This window comes from Dipodomys spectabilis, unplaced genomic scaffold (genome assembly GCF_019054845.1).
Source record: "Dipodomys spectabilis isolate Male_0828 unplaced genomic scaffold, ASM1905484v1 ptg000017l, whole genome shotgun sequence".
Classification (NCBI taxonomy): Eukaryota; Metazoa; Chordata; class Mammalia; order Rodentia; family Heteromyidae; genus Dipodomys; species Dipodomys spectabilis.
In genome coordinates this window covers 11,841,176-11,855,961 of record NW_024870694.1, presented here as the reverse complement: position 1 = coordinate 11,855,961, position 14,786 = coordinate 11,841,176, and the positions used below count along the sequence as shown (strand labels likewise).

The window sequence follows — 14,786 nt, the reverse complement described above, 5'->3', positions numbered from 1 at the left end:
GAGGAATCGAACCCAGGGCCTCATGCATGCAAGGCAAGCGCTCTACCGCTGAGCCACCTTCCCAGCCCAGATATTATGTTCATTTGTCAAAACACCTTCTAGCTGTTAGTGCAGGTGGAGAGGTGGGACAAGGGTGGCAGAGAAGATGAGCCACACGGCTACTGGCCTTCATATGTTTTTTTTAAAAAATTCATTTAGTTACACAAAGGGGTGTATATCAATTTATAAGTGCAACAATTTATAAGGATAACAATACATCTTGACACATATTTTAGGGGAGCATTTATAGGACCCACATGCGGGCTGGATGGCATGGGAATGCAGCAGGAGAGGAGACAGGAAGGAGAAATCTGGGTTGAATTGATGTGTGGACAGGGCATTGTGAACCATAGCAAGGAGGATGGGTGAGAAGAGGGACTGGGCAGGGAAAACCAGAGGTCTGTGTTGGATGTGGTAAGTATGAGGCACCATATGGTACCACAGAATAGGCAGCCAGAGAGCTGAGACTGGAACTGAGGAGAAGCAGGGTGCAGCTGTACACACTGGGGACCTTCATGCACCAGCATGTAGAGCCATGGGACTGGGGTCCCCAAGGACACACAAGAGAAGGGGATACTCCTGGACACTTCTAAGGATGGCAGAAGCACCAGGAGCTTGGGGACAGAGGTTAGAAGTCAATGGCCAAATGAGCAAGCCTCAATCAGAGCAGAAATGACTGTGGGTACAGCAATCTGACAAGAACAATCTCCGGCTGGGAATGTGACTCAAGTGGTAGATGCTAGCCCTAAGCAAAAGAAGCTCAGGGACAGTGTCCAGGCCTGAGTTCAAGCCCTAGGATTGGCAAAAAAATAAAATACAATAAACATAATACAACACAACAAAACAAAAAAACGAAAGAAAGAAAAAGAAGAGAATAATCTCTGGGGAAATGGGCTGAGGCGTGAACTTGTTGTCGCCCATTTCCCTGTCCTTTCCTTCCTGAAGAGCCAGAGTGGGCCAAGCCCCAGGAGTCATGTGGGCCCGGCCCGTCCACTTCCGGGCTTCGGGCCCATCGGCACACAGACAGACTCCTATTCCTCACTGACCCTAGTCCACTCTCCTCTCCTGTGCACCGATGATGGAATTCACACCTGGTCTTGAGTCTAGCACTGAAGCCTCCAGGATCCACTGCCCTTGGGGGTTGCCAGGTTTTTGGCCCATCTAAGTAATCTGACTGCTGCACCCTCTCTCCTCCCACACTCTGGGAGAGAACCAGGATGCGCAACCTCAAGAATGTCTCTTAGGCATATGGGCCATTTCGAATACAGGCAAGTGAAAGGCAGCAGAAGCAGGAGAAGCTGTTCCTACCCCAACTGCCTAAACGTAGAGCAAAATCATCCTTTGGCTTTCAGAGCCTCATAGTCACCCAAATCCTCAGAAGCTCAAGCCCCTTGTATAAAATGGTGTAGGCCCAGGTGCTGATGACTCATGCCTGTAATCCTAGCTACTCAGGAGGCTGGGACTGAGCATAGTAGTTCAAAGTCAGTCTAAGGAAGGAAGTTTGTGAGACTCTGATCTCCAGTTAACCATCCAAAAGTCAGAAGTGGAGCTGTGGTTCCACTTGAGCAAACAAGCTCAGGGACAGTTCCTAGGCCCTGAGTTCAAACCTCCATATTGGCACAAGAAAAAAAGGTATAGAATTTACATATAGCTATGCTTTGAATCAATGCTAGATTTTTATAATGCCTAATTCAGAATACACACTGTGTAAATTGTTCTAATTATATATTATATATTTTTAAAGGATAACGACAAAAATTCTGGATATTTACAGTACATAAGCAAACTTCTGCAGAGTCCATGAATTTTAGGGCCAAGTTATATAAATTTTCTCTTGCGTAAGGAAAACCCAATTTTATGCAGGAAATTTCTAGTGTCCAGCAGGAAGAGAGCTACTTTCAGTGACAACATGTGCACCCCTACTTTCCCTCTGCTCCCCTTCTGTAAGATGCCTGTCCCCACAAGTTCTAATCCTTTCTCTTGTGTTTAGCCTAGGACAGAGAGACCTCCCTCATCTGGCTACTGTTTTCTTTTTTTATTTTTTATTTTTTGGTCCGGTCATGGGGCCTGAACTCTGGGCCTGGGCGCTGTCCCTCAGCTCTTCAGCTCAAGGCTAGCGCTCTACCACTTGAGCCACAGCGCCACTTCCGGCTTTTTTCTTTTTGCTTATGTGGTGCTGAGGAATCGAACCCAGGGCCTCATGTATGCAAGGCAAGCGCTCTACCACTGAACCACCTTCCCAGCCCCGTGGCTACTGTTTTCTTTGTGAACTTTCATGCATAAGCAACTAAGTTGTTGTTTATTCTTGTAATTCTTATCAAGTTGACTCATGATCCTCAACCGCTGTAGCAAAGAGGGTGAAGGGAAACCATTTTCCTCTCCTACGTGCCCTCCATGACAGGCCCACACAGCTCTTTACACGGTCCCCCCCATCACAATAGTATCACCTCCTTCAGGAAGCCTTCCAGGACTGTGGCCCACCCTTCTGGACACCTAATTGTGGCCCATGGACCCTCACCTGCTGTACAGGTTCGATGGTGAGCTCCATGTAACGACTGATTGCTGTCATTGTCCTCAGAGACTTGCAGTGGGACAGGGTGGTGAGTGGCACCCAATCTGAATTCTTTTGAGAGGAGACAGGAAGACAGAAAGGAGACATCTGAAAGGCAAGAGGCATGTTCTAAAAACAAGCTCCCATTTTATTCGAAAGAACCCTTAGGGCATTTTAGTCTTTTTTTTTTCTTCCTATTTTTAAGGCAGACCTCACATTCTGCTTCTTTTTTTTTTTTTTTTTTTGTCGGTTGTGGGGCTTGAACTCTGGGCCTGGGCGCTGTCCCTCAGCTCTTCAGCTCAAGGCGAGCGCTCTACCACTTGAGCCACAGTGCCACTTCCGGTTTTTTTTTTCTGGTGGTTTATTGGAGATAGGAGTCTCACGGTCTCTCCTGCCCGGGCTGGCTTTGAACCGCGATCCTCAGATCTCAGCCTCCTGAGTAGCTAGGATTACAGGCGTGAACCACCAGCGCCCGGCACATTCTGCTTCTTATAAGGAGTGTCTTAGCGCTCTTCTTTTAAAGCCAATGGTCCCCAAACTCTGCAGCCCAAGAGAACCAGCTGGGAACTGGGGTTTGAATTCAGAGTCTCAGGCCTCATGAGGGCTGAGTAGGTACTTTACTGCTGAGCCATGCTTCCAGCCTTTTTAAAATTTTTTTTTTTGGGTCCAGTTGTGGGACCTGAACTCTGGGCCTGTGTGCTGTCCCTCAGCTCTTCAGCTCAAGGCTAGCGCTCTACACTTGAGCCACAGCTCCACTTCCGGCTTTTTTCTTCTGCTTATGTGGTGCTGAGGAATCGAACCCAGGGCCTCATGCATGCAAGGCAAGCACTCTACCGCTGAGCCACCTTCCCAGCCCCCACCTCCAGCCTTTTTTGTACTGGTTATTTTTAAGGTAAAGACTTGCTTCCTGCTAAGCCTCCTTTAGGCTTCCTATGATAGCTGAGATGACAGTCATTGGCCACTATGAACAGCTTTATTTCCACTGAGATGGAGTCTCATAGACCTTTCTGCTTGAGCTGGCCTGGAACCACAATCCTCCCAATCTCAGCCTCCCAGATAGCTTGGGATGAGACTTTTATCTCTAATTAACCAGCAAAGAGCAGGAAGTGAAGCTGTGACTCAACTGGAAGAGCCCAGACCCTGAGTTCAAGCACTAGTACTGGTGAGTGTGATGCATGCACATGTATACACACACACACACACACACACACACACACACACACACAGCATGGAGGGACTTTCAAGGTTCCCAAGTCCCAGACTTGGTGCAGGGCCCTTGCCTCTGTCCACCCCACCCAGGAAACACTGGAAAGACCTTGTCCTCACTGCTGGCCTCTTGGTGGTCGTCCTCTTTCTCTGCACAGGTCAGGAGGGCTTGGGTGTCGGGGCCCTCTCTGGTTTCTGTGGTAAATCCAAAGGCCCTTCTCATCTTGCTCTTCATCACACATGAAAGGAAAATAATCTGAGACATGGAAGTTAAGGTATAGAAAATAGAGACCTGCCAGTGGCCTGCTGCTACCCTTCCCATTCTACCCTCCCTAGAACTCCTGGTGTCCTGACCATCTAGGCTCTCATACCTCCACGGGCTTATCCTGCCTTGGTCTACCCCAGATAGACTCAGCTTATCTGAGGACAAGGCCAGGCCTGACTGCATTCCTGTCTCTTGTAAATACTTGTTGTAAACATCCTCCTGAAGGATGTGGCTTACAGAGACAGGACAAGTACTTGTGGGATAGTGTCCTCCCAAACTCATACCCACCTGGAACCTCAGAATGTGACCTTATTTGGAAGTAGAGTCTTTGTTGATGTAAGTAGCCATCGAGGAACAGAATAAGCCCTGTGTCTAATGATTCAGACCTGGTCCCATGGCTCAAGTTAGCTACTAATCCTAGCTACTCAGGAATCTGAGATCTGAGGGATGAGGTTCAAAGTCACTTTGGGCAGTATAGCATGTGAATCTTCTATCTCCAGTTAACCACTAAAAAGCTGGTAGTGGAGCTGGCTCAACGGTAGAGTTGAAAAAACTAAGAGACAACTCGCAGGCCTGAGTTCAAGACCCAGTACTAGCACAAGAAGGAGGAGGAGGAGGAGGAGGAGGAGGAAGAGGAGGAGGAGGAGGAGGAGGAGGAGGAAGAGGAGGAGGAGGAGGAGGAGGAGGAGGAGGAGGAGGAGGAGGAGGAGGAGGAGGAGAAGGAGAAGAGGAGGAGGAGGAGGAGGAGAAGAAGAAGAGGAAGAAGAAGAGGAAGAAGAAGAGGAAGAAGAAGAGGAAGAAGAAGAGGAAGAAGAAGAAGAAGAAGAAGAAGAAGAAGAAGAAGAAGAAGAAGAAGAAGAAGAAGAAGAAGAAGAGGAGGAGGAAGAGGAGGAGGAGGAGGAGGAGGGATAAGGGGAGAGGTGGAAAGGGGGAGGAAGGGAGGGGAGATGGGGAGGAGATGTATAGGCATACACTTGTAATTTCATATAACTTGGAGGTGGAGGTAGGAAGATCAAGGTCTGAGATGATGAAAAATAGCTCAAGGAAAAAGCTTAGGGGAAGTAGAGCTGGGGCTCAAGTGGTAGAGCAGTAACCTTTAGTTAAAAAAAAAAAAAAAAGCTTAGGGATAGGGCTGGGAAGGTGGCTCAGTGGTAGAGCGCTTGCCTCGCATGCATCAGGCTCTGGGTTCAATTCCTCAGCACCACATAAGCAGAAAAAAGCCAGAAGTGGTGCTGTGGTTCAAGTGGTAGAGCGCTAGCCTTGAGCTGAAGAGCCAAGGGACAGTGCCGAGGCCCAGAGTTCAGCCCCCATGACTGATTAAAAAAAAAAAAGCTTAGGGACAGCATCCAGACTCCAAGTTCAAGCCCCATCACACACACACACACACACACACACACACACACACTTACTTTCTCTCTCTCTCTCTCTCTTTCTCTCTCTCTCTCTCTCTCACACACACACAAGGCTTGGGCTGGGTGCTGGTGGCTCACACCTGTAGTCCTAGCTACTCAGGAGGATGATATCTGAGGATCACGGATCAAGGCCAGACCAGGTAGGAAAGTCCATGAGACTCTTATCTCCAATTAACCACCAGAAAACTGGAAGTGGAGCTGTGGTTCAAAGAATGCTAGCCTTGAGCAGAAAAGCTCAGGGACAGAACCTTGGCCCTGAGTTCATGCTCTACCACTAACAACAACAAAAAAGCTTGGAGGTGTTGGCTCAAGTGATGAATACCTACCTAGCAAGTGTGAGGTCCTGAGTTCAAATGCCAGTACCATCACCAAGAGTAGAAGCACGAGAAAGAGGAACTGCCATATAGAGATATACAAAAAGAAGACCATATAAAAGACAGAAGATAGAAACAGAAGCTCAAATTATGAGGCCACAAGTTAAGGAATACTTGGAGCCACCAGTAGCCAGAAGAAGGTTAGGATAGATTCTTCCCAAAAACCTAGCATGTGCCCTGCCTTGATCTCAGACCTCCAGACTATTCATACCCACCCACCATAGCCCTTCCCACTGCCAGCACCTCTAATAACCACCTGCAGTGCACTGCCAAGGCTTGGTTGCCCTTGCCAAACTCATGCAAGGTCATCCGTGTGGCACCTCAGGAAGCAGCAAGGAGCCATGAGGCAGCCACTGACCATCAGCAGCACTGGTCAGCTTTCACCTGTTTCTCCACCACAGGATCCAGTGCCAGAAAGCAGAGGAGGAAGGCAGGAAGGACCCTGCATGGCAGGTCAGCATGCAGATACCTCTTCCAGCCCTGAGAGAAAGTTAAGGCAGAGAGACAGGGAGAGAACTGACCCAGGTCTCTGACTCCAAGGCCTGGAACCTTCCCACTCTTCTTTGTTGTTTCAGAGAGCTCCAGCCTAAAGAATAATCATTGTAAATAATGGTATTGGTGGCTGCCTGCCACAGGCTTCACACCATCCCTAAGTGCTGGGCCAGATACTGCCTATACAGAGCGACAAAGGACATGGCAGGGTGCGGCTGGGACCCAGGCAGTCCGGCCTCCCCCAGCCTCCAGCCTGGGGTGGATACAGTGAGGTCCAGCGAAGCCCTTCCAAGGGAAGTCAGGAACCAGGGCGTGGCCCGTAGCAGGTACTCAGGCTCCCGGTCATGGGCTACAATGGCTGAGGCATAGAGGAGGCCAGCCAGAGCCGACAGGAACCGCGTCCACAGGTGGATGAAGGGGAGTGACTTCCCCTGGCACTAGGCAGAAAGAGAAGGGGCTTGGCAGGAGGAAAGTAGGTTTGGGGGCCCAGGCTCCTCAGTGGCACAGTATGTGGGGTAGCAAGCCCCGTATCCAGGGCCACTCCCCAAGGGTGTTGTTTTTGTTACACATCTCACTTTTGGTCAAGCTGCACCTTTGCCTGGCAAACTCCTATTCATCTTTCAAAAATCTACCTTAAACCTTGGGTCCAGAAGCCTATTCTTATCATTTGCCCACTATGGAGAGCGACTAACTCTCATCTGGGCTCAATCATACCTAATACATCTCTCCAACACATTGCCTTTTGCTCAGCTGGATTCTGCTTTTGCTGGGCCCTAAGACCTATAAATCGTAAACTACTTAGGAGGCTGAGATCTGCGGATCTCACTTCAAAGCCAGACTGCTGGAAGACAAATCAGGGAGACTCTTAACTCCAATTAACCACCTCCCCAAAAAGCTGGAAGTGGAAGTGTGGCTCAACTGATAGAGGCCAACCTTGAGTGAGAAAGCCAAGCAGAGACTCTGAGTTCATACCCCAGTACTACACCAAGAAAACAAAACAAAGGACAACAAAAAACAAAACACTCCTTGCTCTCTACATATTCAGAGAGCTCCTGAGAACAGGCAGACCCTGGCATCTCAGTGCCCAACTTCTGATACAAGGCAGGGTCTCTAAGACCCTAGCTGGGAAAAGTAGTGAGGGGATCTGAATTATGCCCAGCCCTTCTCTTGCTGGGACCAATAATTCTAAACCAGGTCAAAAAGGAAAGATCAGGAAAATGACAGAATATTCTGGCAATTCTGAAGCCAAGGTGACAATTCTGGAGAACAAGGAATGGGCTTATGGGTTTAAAAATAAGAAACATATGCAATACTTATCTATTTTAGAGGTACAAAATCATTATATATGCATTTATATGTGTATACACAAAACTATACATTAATTACATGAAGTCACATAATTTATATATACAAATATAAAATGTGTATATTTTAGATTGTTCCTTAGCTGATTATATTTAAAAATAGTCAGACCTTGGCTAAGGAATGGAGGAAAAAACTAAAAAAAAAAAAAGGCATGTGATGTGTGATTTTCTCCTATTTTTTTTTAGCTCAAAGAATCCTCAGGAATGTAACATTATATTCTGCACCTGAACTTCTCTCTCTCTCTCTCTCTCTCTCTGCATGTGTGTGTGTGTGTGTATGTGTGTGTGTGTGTGTGTGTGTGTGTGTGTGTGTGTGTGTGTGCGCGCCAGCACTGGGACTTGAACTCAGGTTCTCATGCTTGTGCTCAGCTTTTTCACTCATGGCTGGTGCTCTACCACTGTATAGCCACACTGTCTTTTTGTTGGTTAACTGTATATAACAAGCTTCAGGATTTGCCTACCTGGATTGGCTTTGAACCTTGGTTTTGACATCTCAGATTTGGCTACTTTTATTCCCAAGCAGATGGCAGGTGGCCACTATCTGCTTAAAGGCAGTGAACAGAGACAATCATAGTTTGGGTTTATGCGCAGAGCCAGAGTAAAGTGGAGAGCCCATGGCTCATCCACCAGAGATGGGCCCTGGGCCCTGTCCCAGAGGCTGAGAGTAGAGATGAACCCCTCTCCCTTGGGCCCTTTCTACCCAGCACAGGGCACAGCTCAGTTTGGCCAGAGATCCAGAACTCCAGCTTGGCTGACTACAACCAGCCTTAGGGAACTAACCTTGGTGGCCAGGCACTGTTCTGGCTCCCTCAAAGGCTTCCCTATCCAAATCCCTCCTTGGACACACAGGTTCAGGGTTCTCTGATCCCTTGCTTAGTCTGGAGACAGGACTCCTGTGGCTAAGACCCAGGTTTGGGCCCTTTCTGTGTTCACACAAGTCATCACTAGCCACTTGCCTTCCCTGGGCCTCCTACTCAGCCATGATGTTCCTAGTCCAGGGGTTCTTCTTATGCTAAACAGTGGGCCATTTCATCTCTTGCTGTCAGGGCTGGTGCTGCTCCTGTCAGTGAGACGGGGCTAAGGTGGTGGAGTCATCTACAGAGATTACCTGGCAGCACAGCCACTATGCATGCCTCATTGGTTGCTGTTGTTCAGGCACTGTCCTGTGCCCCCTTAAGAGCCCAGACTGCCCTTCCCTCACCTGCCCCACCTTCCCTTTTGAGCCTCCAGGACAGCTGCCACCACCTGCAGCCTAGCAGTGTGATTTCTCCTCTGGCTCCCTTGAATAGCATATGGAGCTCAAATCCCTTCTCTCCCTCTTCTGAAATCTCAAACACCTACTTCTCCCTTTCTTACATCATTGACATCTTGTCGACACATCTGCCTAATCCATGATGCTGTGAGCTCCCCCAAGGGGCAACTCACCTCTCTAGCCCAACAGGATTGGCCAACAGGGCTTTCCTCATCCCAGACATGCCAATCAGAGCCCAGTAGCTGACTGTGTCTGGTCTCTACACCCTTCTCAATCTCTAGTGGCACCCTTGTTTGTCCCCTTCTTCCCCACCCCCACTCCCAGTGCTTTTCCTGGTAGGAAATAGGGAAGAATGCACAGGCCTTCCCTGAAGACCTATCACAGGCCTCAGGTCCCACTGGCTGAGCCGCGGGCTCTCCACATGCACCCCTTGCCCTGGTCACTGTGGCTCCTCAGAAAAATCGAAGTCCACATATGCATGTATACATAGTACACAGAGCCTCTAGAATATTCCTGGTGCCCTAAGACCTGCCACCGTCCCAACTCCCTTTGCTCCACCCCGCCCTCCCCCCGACCCCAGCCTCACAATTCTGGAGAGTGGGGGGATGCGAGATGCCCAGGAACCGAGGGCAGCAATACCGCCCAGCAGGTAACCGAAGACTTCAGTGTTGTCCTGCAAGAATAGATGACACACTGTCAGCATTCTGAGGGCCAGAAATCCCTATCCCCCTCCGCCAGTCCACCCAAGGCACTGCCCAGGACCAACCCACACCCTCCCTGGGGTGGCTCAGCCTTACCTGCAGCAATTTCCCCAACAGCCTCCGCTGTGAGCCTCGAACAGGGGTTGAAATCTTGGGCACAGAAGCCCAGAGAGCCCAGCTTGAGCCCAGGCTCAGCGGCAGAGTCAGGACAAACACAGTGGCCCTGAGCCGCCTCCTCTTTCTCTCCCGGGTGTCCTGCCCTGCAAGAGACACCAAACAGACATATCACTGGCCCATGTGTTCACCCAGCTTGTCATGGTTCTGCTCTGTGTGGCTAGGGAATGGGGCCTGTCCTTGAGAGTCCTAATCTAGGAGAAGCTCTAGTGTCAGCACACAGGCTTTTGATAGCAGATAAAGTCCTCTCAGCCCAGGAAGATGAACAGAGCCAACTGGGTAGATGGGGAGGCAAAGCCTCTGGAAGAAGAGAATAACTCAAGGGCTTGCAGAGGGCAGGGAAACTACCGTACAACCATCTGGGCCCAGGGGTAGGGTTAGCACCAGCTCTTCGCAGACAGGTGTCTGGCCAGTTCTAGGCCCCAGGAGCCACATGGGCCAGTGATATGTCTGTGCCACAACACCTCCCCTGTGAGCAGGACAAACAGCAGTGAGCAGTAGTTTTTCATGTTGCCTTGGGTGCTAGTGGCTCATGCCTATAATCCTAGCTATTCAGTAGGCTGAGATCTGAGGATCCCAGTTTGAAGCTCCCCATTACCATTCCCCCCCACCCTTCTCCACCCCCAGCTGGGGCAGAAAAGTCCAAGGGACTCTTACCTCCAATAAACAGTACAAAGCTGAAAGTAGACGTGTGGCTTAAGTGGTAGAGTATCAGCCTTGACTGAAAAAACTAAGCAAGAGCATGAGGCCATGAGTTCAAGCTCCAGTAAAACACACACACACACACACACACACACACACTTTTTTGTGCAGATCTAGGACCATTTTCTAGGAGCGCCCACTGACAACATGTTACAGTACCATTGACACAAGCATTCCCTCTTTTGGACAAGGGTCCAAGCACACTGATGCCTGTTTTCAGGGGCCTCCAGTCCCACATACTCAGAGCTCCTCACCCCTCCTGTCACTTCCTGCTCCTGTTCTGTTATGGATGGTCCACACCTGTGGATGGTATCCTTGCTTGGCCACTCAGATTTGCATGCTGAGATCTCTCCACTCATCTCCAGATCATGCGCCATTGCTCCTCTTGGCATGAGCCTGTGCTATTCTGCTCACCTGGAATGCCTGCTGTGTGCCCAGTCCCAGTACTTTCCTGATATCTGAAGTCCATGGCTTCCCTGGCTGACCACACCTGCCCAAAGCTCTAGTAACTATTTAGGGCCTTCACTTTCTCATGTGGCTGGAGTTGGGGTCTTTTTTCAGTTTGCCTGTGCCTGGAAGGGACCCAGCTCAGGATATGACAAGGAGCTGACACTTAGCATCCCGATGAATGCATGGATGAATGAGACCAGGAATGGATGGCCACATACTCACCCGAGTTAGATTTGGATCTGCAGACTGGGAAGAGAATGAACAGAAAGCTCACTAAGTCAACAGCTGCCAGGTAGGCACCAGTGAAAACCTGGGAACAAATAGAAATAGAGTTTTGACATTCAAGCATCTTTTTCTAGAACCTCAGCACCTCACCTTCAGGATCCCCTCTTCCACATGAGCAACACTGGTTTAGTACTGCCATCTGTAAGCCACACCTCCTGCCTGCCCCCTGCCCTGAGAAAGGTCTCTTTGAAGAGGGGATGGAGTGCCCAAATGGTTCATCCCATTTGCAAAGATGCCTGTCAGAACAGATGGAGGCAGGAGTCCAGCCCTTTGCTTCTTATTTCACATTCTTTCTATTGCATGGGTAGTCTTCGCTGTGTAAATATGGCTCAGCCACTGAATCTGTGCCTCAGTTTCCTCATCTGTAAAACAATGGGTCTTTAGTGTCAAGGATGTAGGCAAGTATTCAATAAACACTAGCTATGACTTTTGGACTTGAGTGTATTCTCGTTCTATCTCATCAGGTACCAAGAAATGGGATGCCCTCCTCCTGTTTGGGTGTTTTGAGACAGAGTTTTGCTATGTAGCCTGGGCTGGCTTTAAGCAGAGATCCTCAGATTTTAGCCTCCTGAGAGATCTTATTGTTGAAGGTGACTTTGAATACGCTTTACAGAAAGTGACCAATGAGTCGTGTGGGGTAGGGAGCAAGAATATTGAGGAGGGGGGAACAGAAATGACAGAACAGACACTCTGAAGGTAAACTCTGCCTTACATAATGATGAAATAGAGAAGCCACTGTGGCTGCAGCAGAGAAAGGACAGTCACACCCGTGTTGGACTGGCCCCAAGGGTCACACAAACCTGGATGGCAAGCTGTCTGGCCAGAATCGCCCCGATGGTATCACACAGACTACTCAGGAGACAGCATGCAGAACACAGTGCTGACTGGCTTTGTCCAGATTTCTTTGCACATCTCAGGTAAAGAAGCCTGGGTAATAGAAGCATGGATATAACACAGAAGCTGTGAATCTGGGGACACACCAAAACAGATACCTTTAAAAAGGCACTTGTGGCTTTATGTTCCAAGGAAGCACATTCTTCCCCAAGCCTGGAGCAGGTGTCTCCCAGCTTATTTTATAGATAGAGAAGAAATGGTCAGAAGAATCCCAAGCCACTGGCCTAGAAGCCCCTGGCAGAGGCAGGGAAGCAGCAGCATCCTCTACTGATGACTGACTCTCCCCAAATCGATCAGTGCAATGACTGATCTCTCTATTTGACTCACTAGCCATCAGGTTTGGTTGTCTAAAAGACAATCATGAGGGTTCCAACAGTAGCACTTCAGCCAATGGCAGAGCCAGCAGCCAACGTTAAAAAGGTCAATTGTGCCAGGCTCATACCTGTAATGTTATTTCTTGGAAGGAGGAGATTGGTAAGATTGAGACTGGGGGCCAGTCTAGGCCCCATCTCAACAATAACACGTGGCATGCATCTGTCATCTCAGCTACATGGGAGGATGTAGGTAGAAGGATCTCAGCGTCAACCCCAGGCAAAACCGTCAGTACCATTTCCTTGTAATTTTTTTATTTATTTTTATTTTTTATTTTATTATATTTTTTTGTCGGTCGTGGGGCTTGAACTCTGGGCCTGGGCACTGTCCCTCAGCTCTTCAGCTCAAGGCGAGCGCTCTACCACTTGAGCTACAGCGCCACTTCCAGTTTTCTGGTGGTTTATTGGAGTTAGGAGTCTCACGGTCTTTCCTGCCCGGGCTGGCTTTGAACCGCGATCCTCAGATCTCAGCCTCCTGAGTAGCTAGGATTACAGGCATGAGCCACCAGCGCCCGGCTTCCTTGTAATTTTTTTAAATTATCTGTAAGTAGTTGTACAAAGGAGTTTCAACTCAACATGTCAGTTTCGGAGTAGATGCATCTTGGTCAACGTCACCCCTTCCGTCATTCTTCCCCATCTCTCCTAAGCCCACTTGTACCCTCAAGTGGCTCCATTTTCACATATGTTCATTGAATATAATGATTGTAACTACCCACTCAGTACCAGCATTTGAACGCAGGTCCCTGCACTCAGCTTGCTTGCTCTGATAGCATTCTACCACTTAAACCACACTTGCAGCTCAGATTATTGCTGGTTAATTGGAGATGAAGACTCACAGACCTTTCTGCCTAGGCTGGCTTCAAACCACGGTCCTCTGATCTTATACTCCTGACCTTATACTCTTATACACAGCGCCTTGCTGTGTTTCTCACAGCTCCTTGCTGTGTTTCTTCAGAAACACTGAGGCAGGACAGCAGTTGAGGTTTCATTTCCATTAACCAGAAGGTGGTACTCACTCCACATCATTAGATTCTGAATGTCACCCCTTGGGAAAAGGTTTGGTAATAGAAGGCTGTTGGGTTCCTAAGCATTTTCTGACCTGCTCAGTCTAGGCCTTCAAAGCTCACAGTGGGATCATTAACCATTAATCAAAGTTCTGGGCTCCTAAAACCAATCCAAAACCAAAAGAATGACAACTTTAACTTAGAGACCATCAAAGTTAGACCCAAATAAGCAATACTTTATGTCAGCCCTCCCACATGAGCAAGGAGAAAACTGAGTTTTAGACTGGTAAGGTGAGTTGAAAGCAGGTCTTCTGGCTTCACACTGAAGGCTTTGTTCTGGGCCTTCGTGCTCTCAATAAACTTCCCAGATCTCAGAGGACAGAGATCCTGGTCCACCTTAGCCCACCCAGGTAGCCACCGCTTGGAAGTGTGATAGATGGATATTCAGGAAGTTTGGCAGAGGCTCTGCTCTTAGACCAGCCAACCTGGCACCCTTAGGAGTCCCCTGACCTCTCATGCTTTGGTTTCCAGGTGGCTGAAAAACAGAGGTGATAATGTGCACAGTGGGGGCTGGGAAGGTGGCTCAGTGGTAGAGCGCTTGCCTTGCATGCATGAGGCCTGGGTTCGATTTCTCAGCACCACATAAGCAGAAAAAGCCAGAAGTGGCACTGTGGCTCAAGTGGTAGAGCACTAGTCTTTAGCTGAAGAGCTGAGGGACAGCGCCCCAGGCCCCACAGTTCAGGCCCCACGACCACAAAAACAAAAAAACAAATGTGCACAGTGCTCTTTTAGTTTCCAACTTCTGACCTGGAGAGCTTTCAGCCCTGAAGTTCTGCCCCTGCATAACAGGGCCTAGAGTTTCCATCTGGACATGTCACTTCGGGAGTTTATTTAACTTCTCAATAACTGGAGGCTCCTTCCCTGTACATGTGAAGACCTCACAGGCCTGTGGCAGGGATCTGGGTAAGTGAATAAATACACTACTTGTCCGAAGTGTCATTTTAATGTATTCCAGTTCCTGGGCATTAGGGCTGCAGACTGCACTATGTCAAATCTGAGGGGAATAGTCAATGTGTAAGAAGAGGGGAATCGTACTGTCTCCGCTGCCTGGGAATACCTGGGTGGTACCATCTTGGGCATTGCTGCTGAATTTCTGTTCCTGGGAAAGGATTGCCCAAAACCTTTTGGAACCCAGGCTACAGAGACCAGGGTTTTGGCCACCAGAGTCCCAGCTAGGAGGTCTTTGGGTA

At 49.0% G+C, this 14,786-nt stretch overlaps 1 protein-coding gene across 4 annotated transcripts in view; it reads right to left on the bottom strand.

Moving 5' to 3' along the window:
- Tmem44 (transmembrane protein 44) overlaps nucleotides 1–14,786 on the bottom strand; it is a 36,158-nt gene that overhangs the window by 20,736 nt on the left and 636 nt on the right. For 2 of the 4 annotated variants that reach the window (XM_042668531.1, XM_042668533.1), the window contains exons 2-8: nucleotides 12,068–12,194; nucleotides 11,205–11,292; nucleotides 9,753–9,916; nucleotides 9,542–9,628; nucleotides 6,606–6,776; nucleotides 3,906–4,052; nucleotides 2,558–2,698 (exon numbers count right to left, since the gene is read on the bottom strand). In XM_042668531.1, the coding sequence (XP_042524465.1) occupies nucleotides 2,558–2,698; nucleotides 3,906–4,052; nucleotides 6,606–6,776; nucleotides 9,542–9,628; nucleotides 9,753–9,916; nucleotides 11,205–11,292; nucleotides 12,068–12,194 (925 nt within the window). The remainder of the gene's footprint in view (nucleotides 1–2,557; nucleotides 2,699–3,905; nucleotides 4,053–6,605; nucleotides 6,777–9,541; nucleotides 9,629–9,752; nucleotides 9,917–11,204; nucleotides 11,293–12,067; nucleotides 12,195–14,786) is intronic. The other 2 variants (XM_042668540.1, XM_042668549.1) reach the window with 1 other exon arrangement.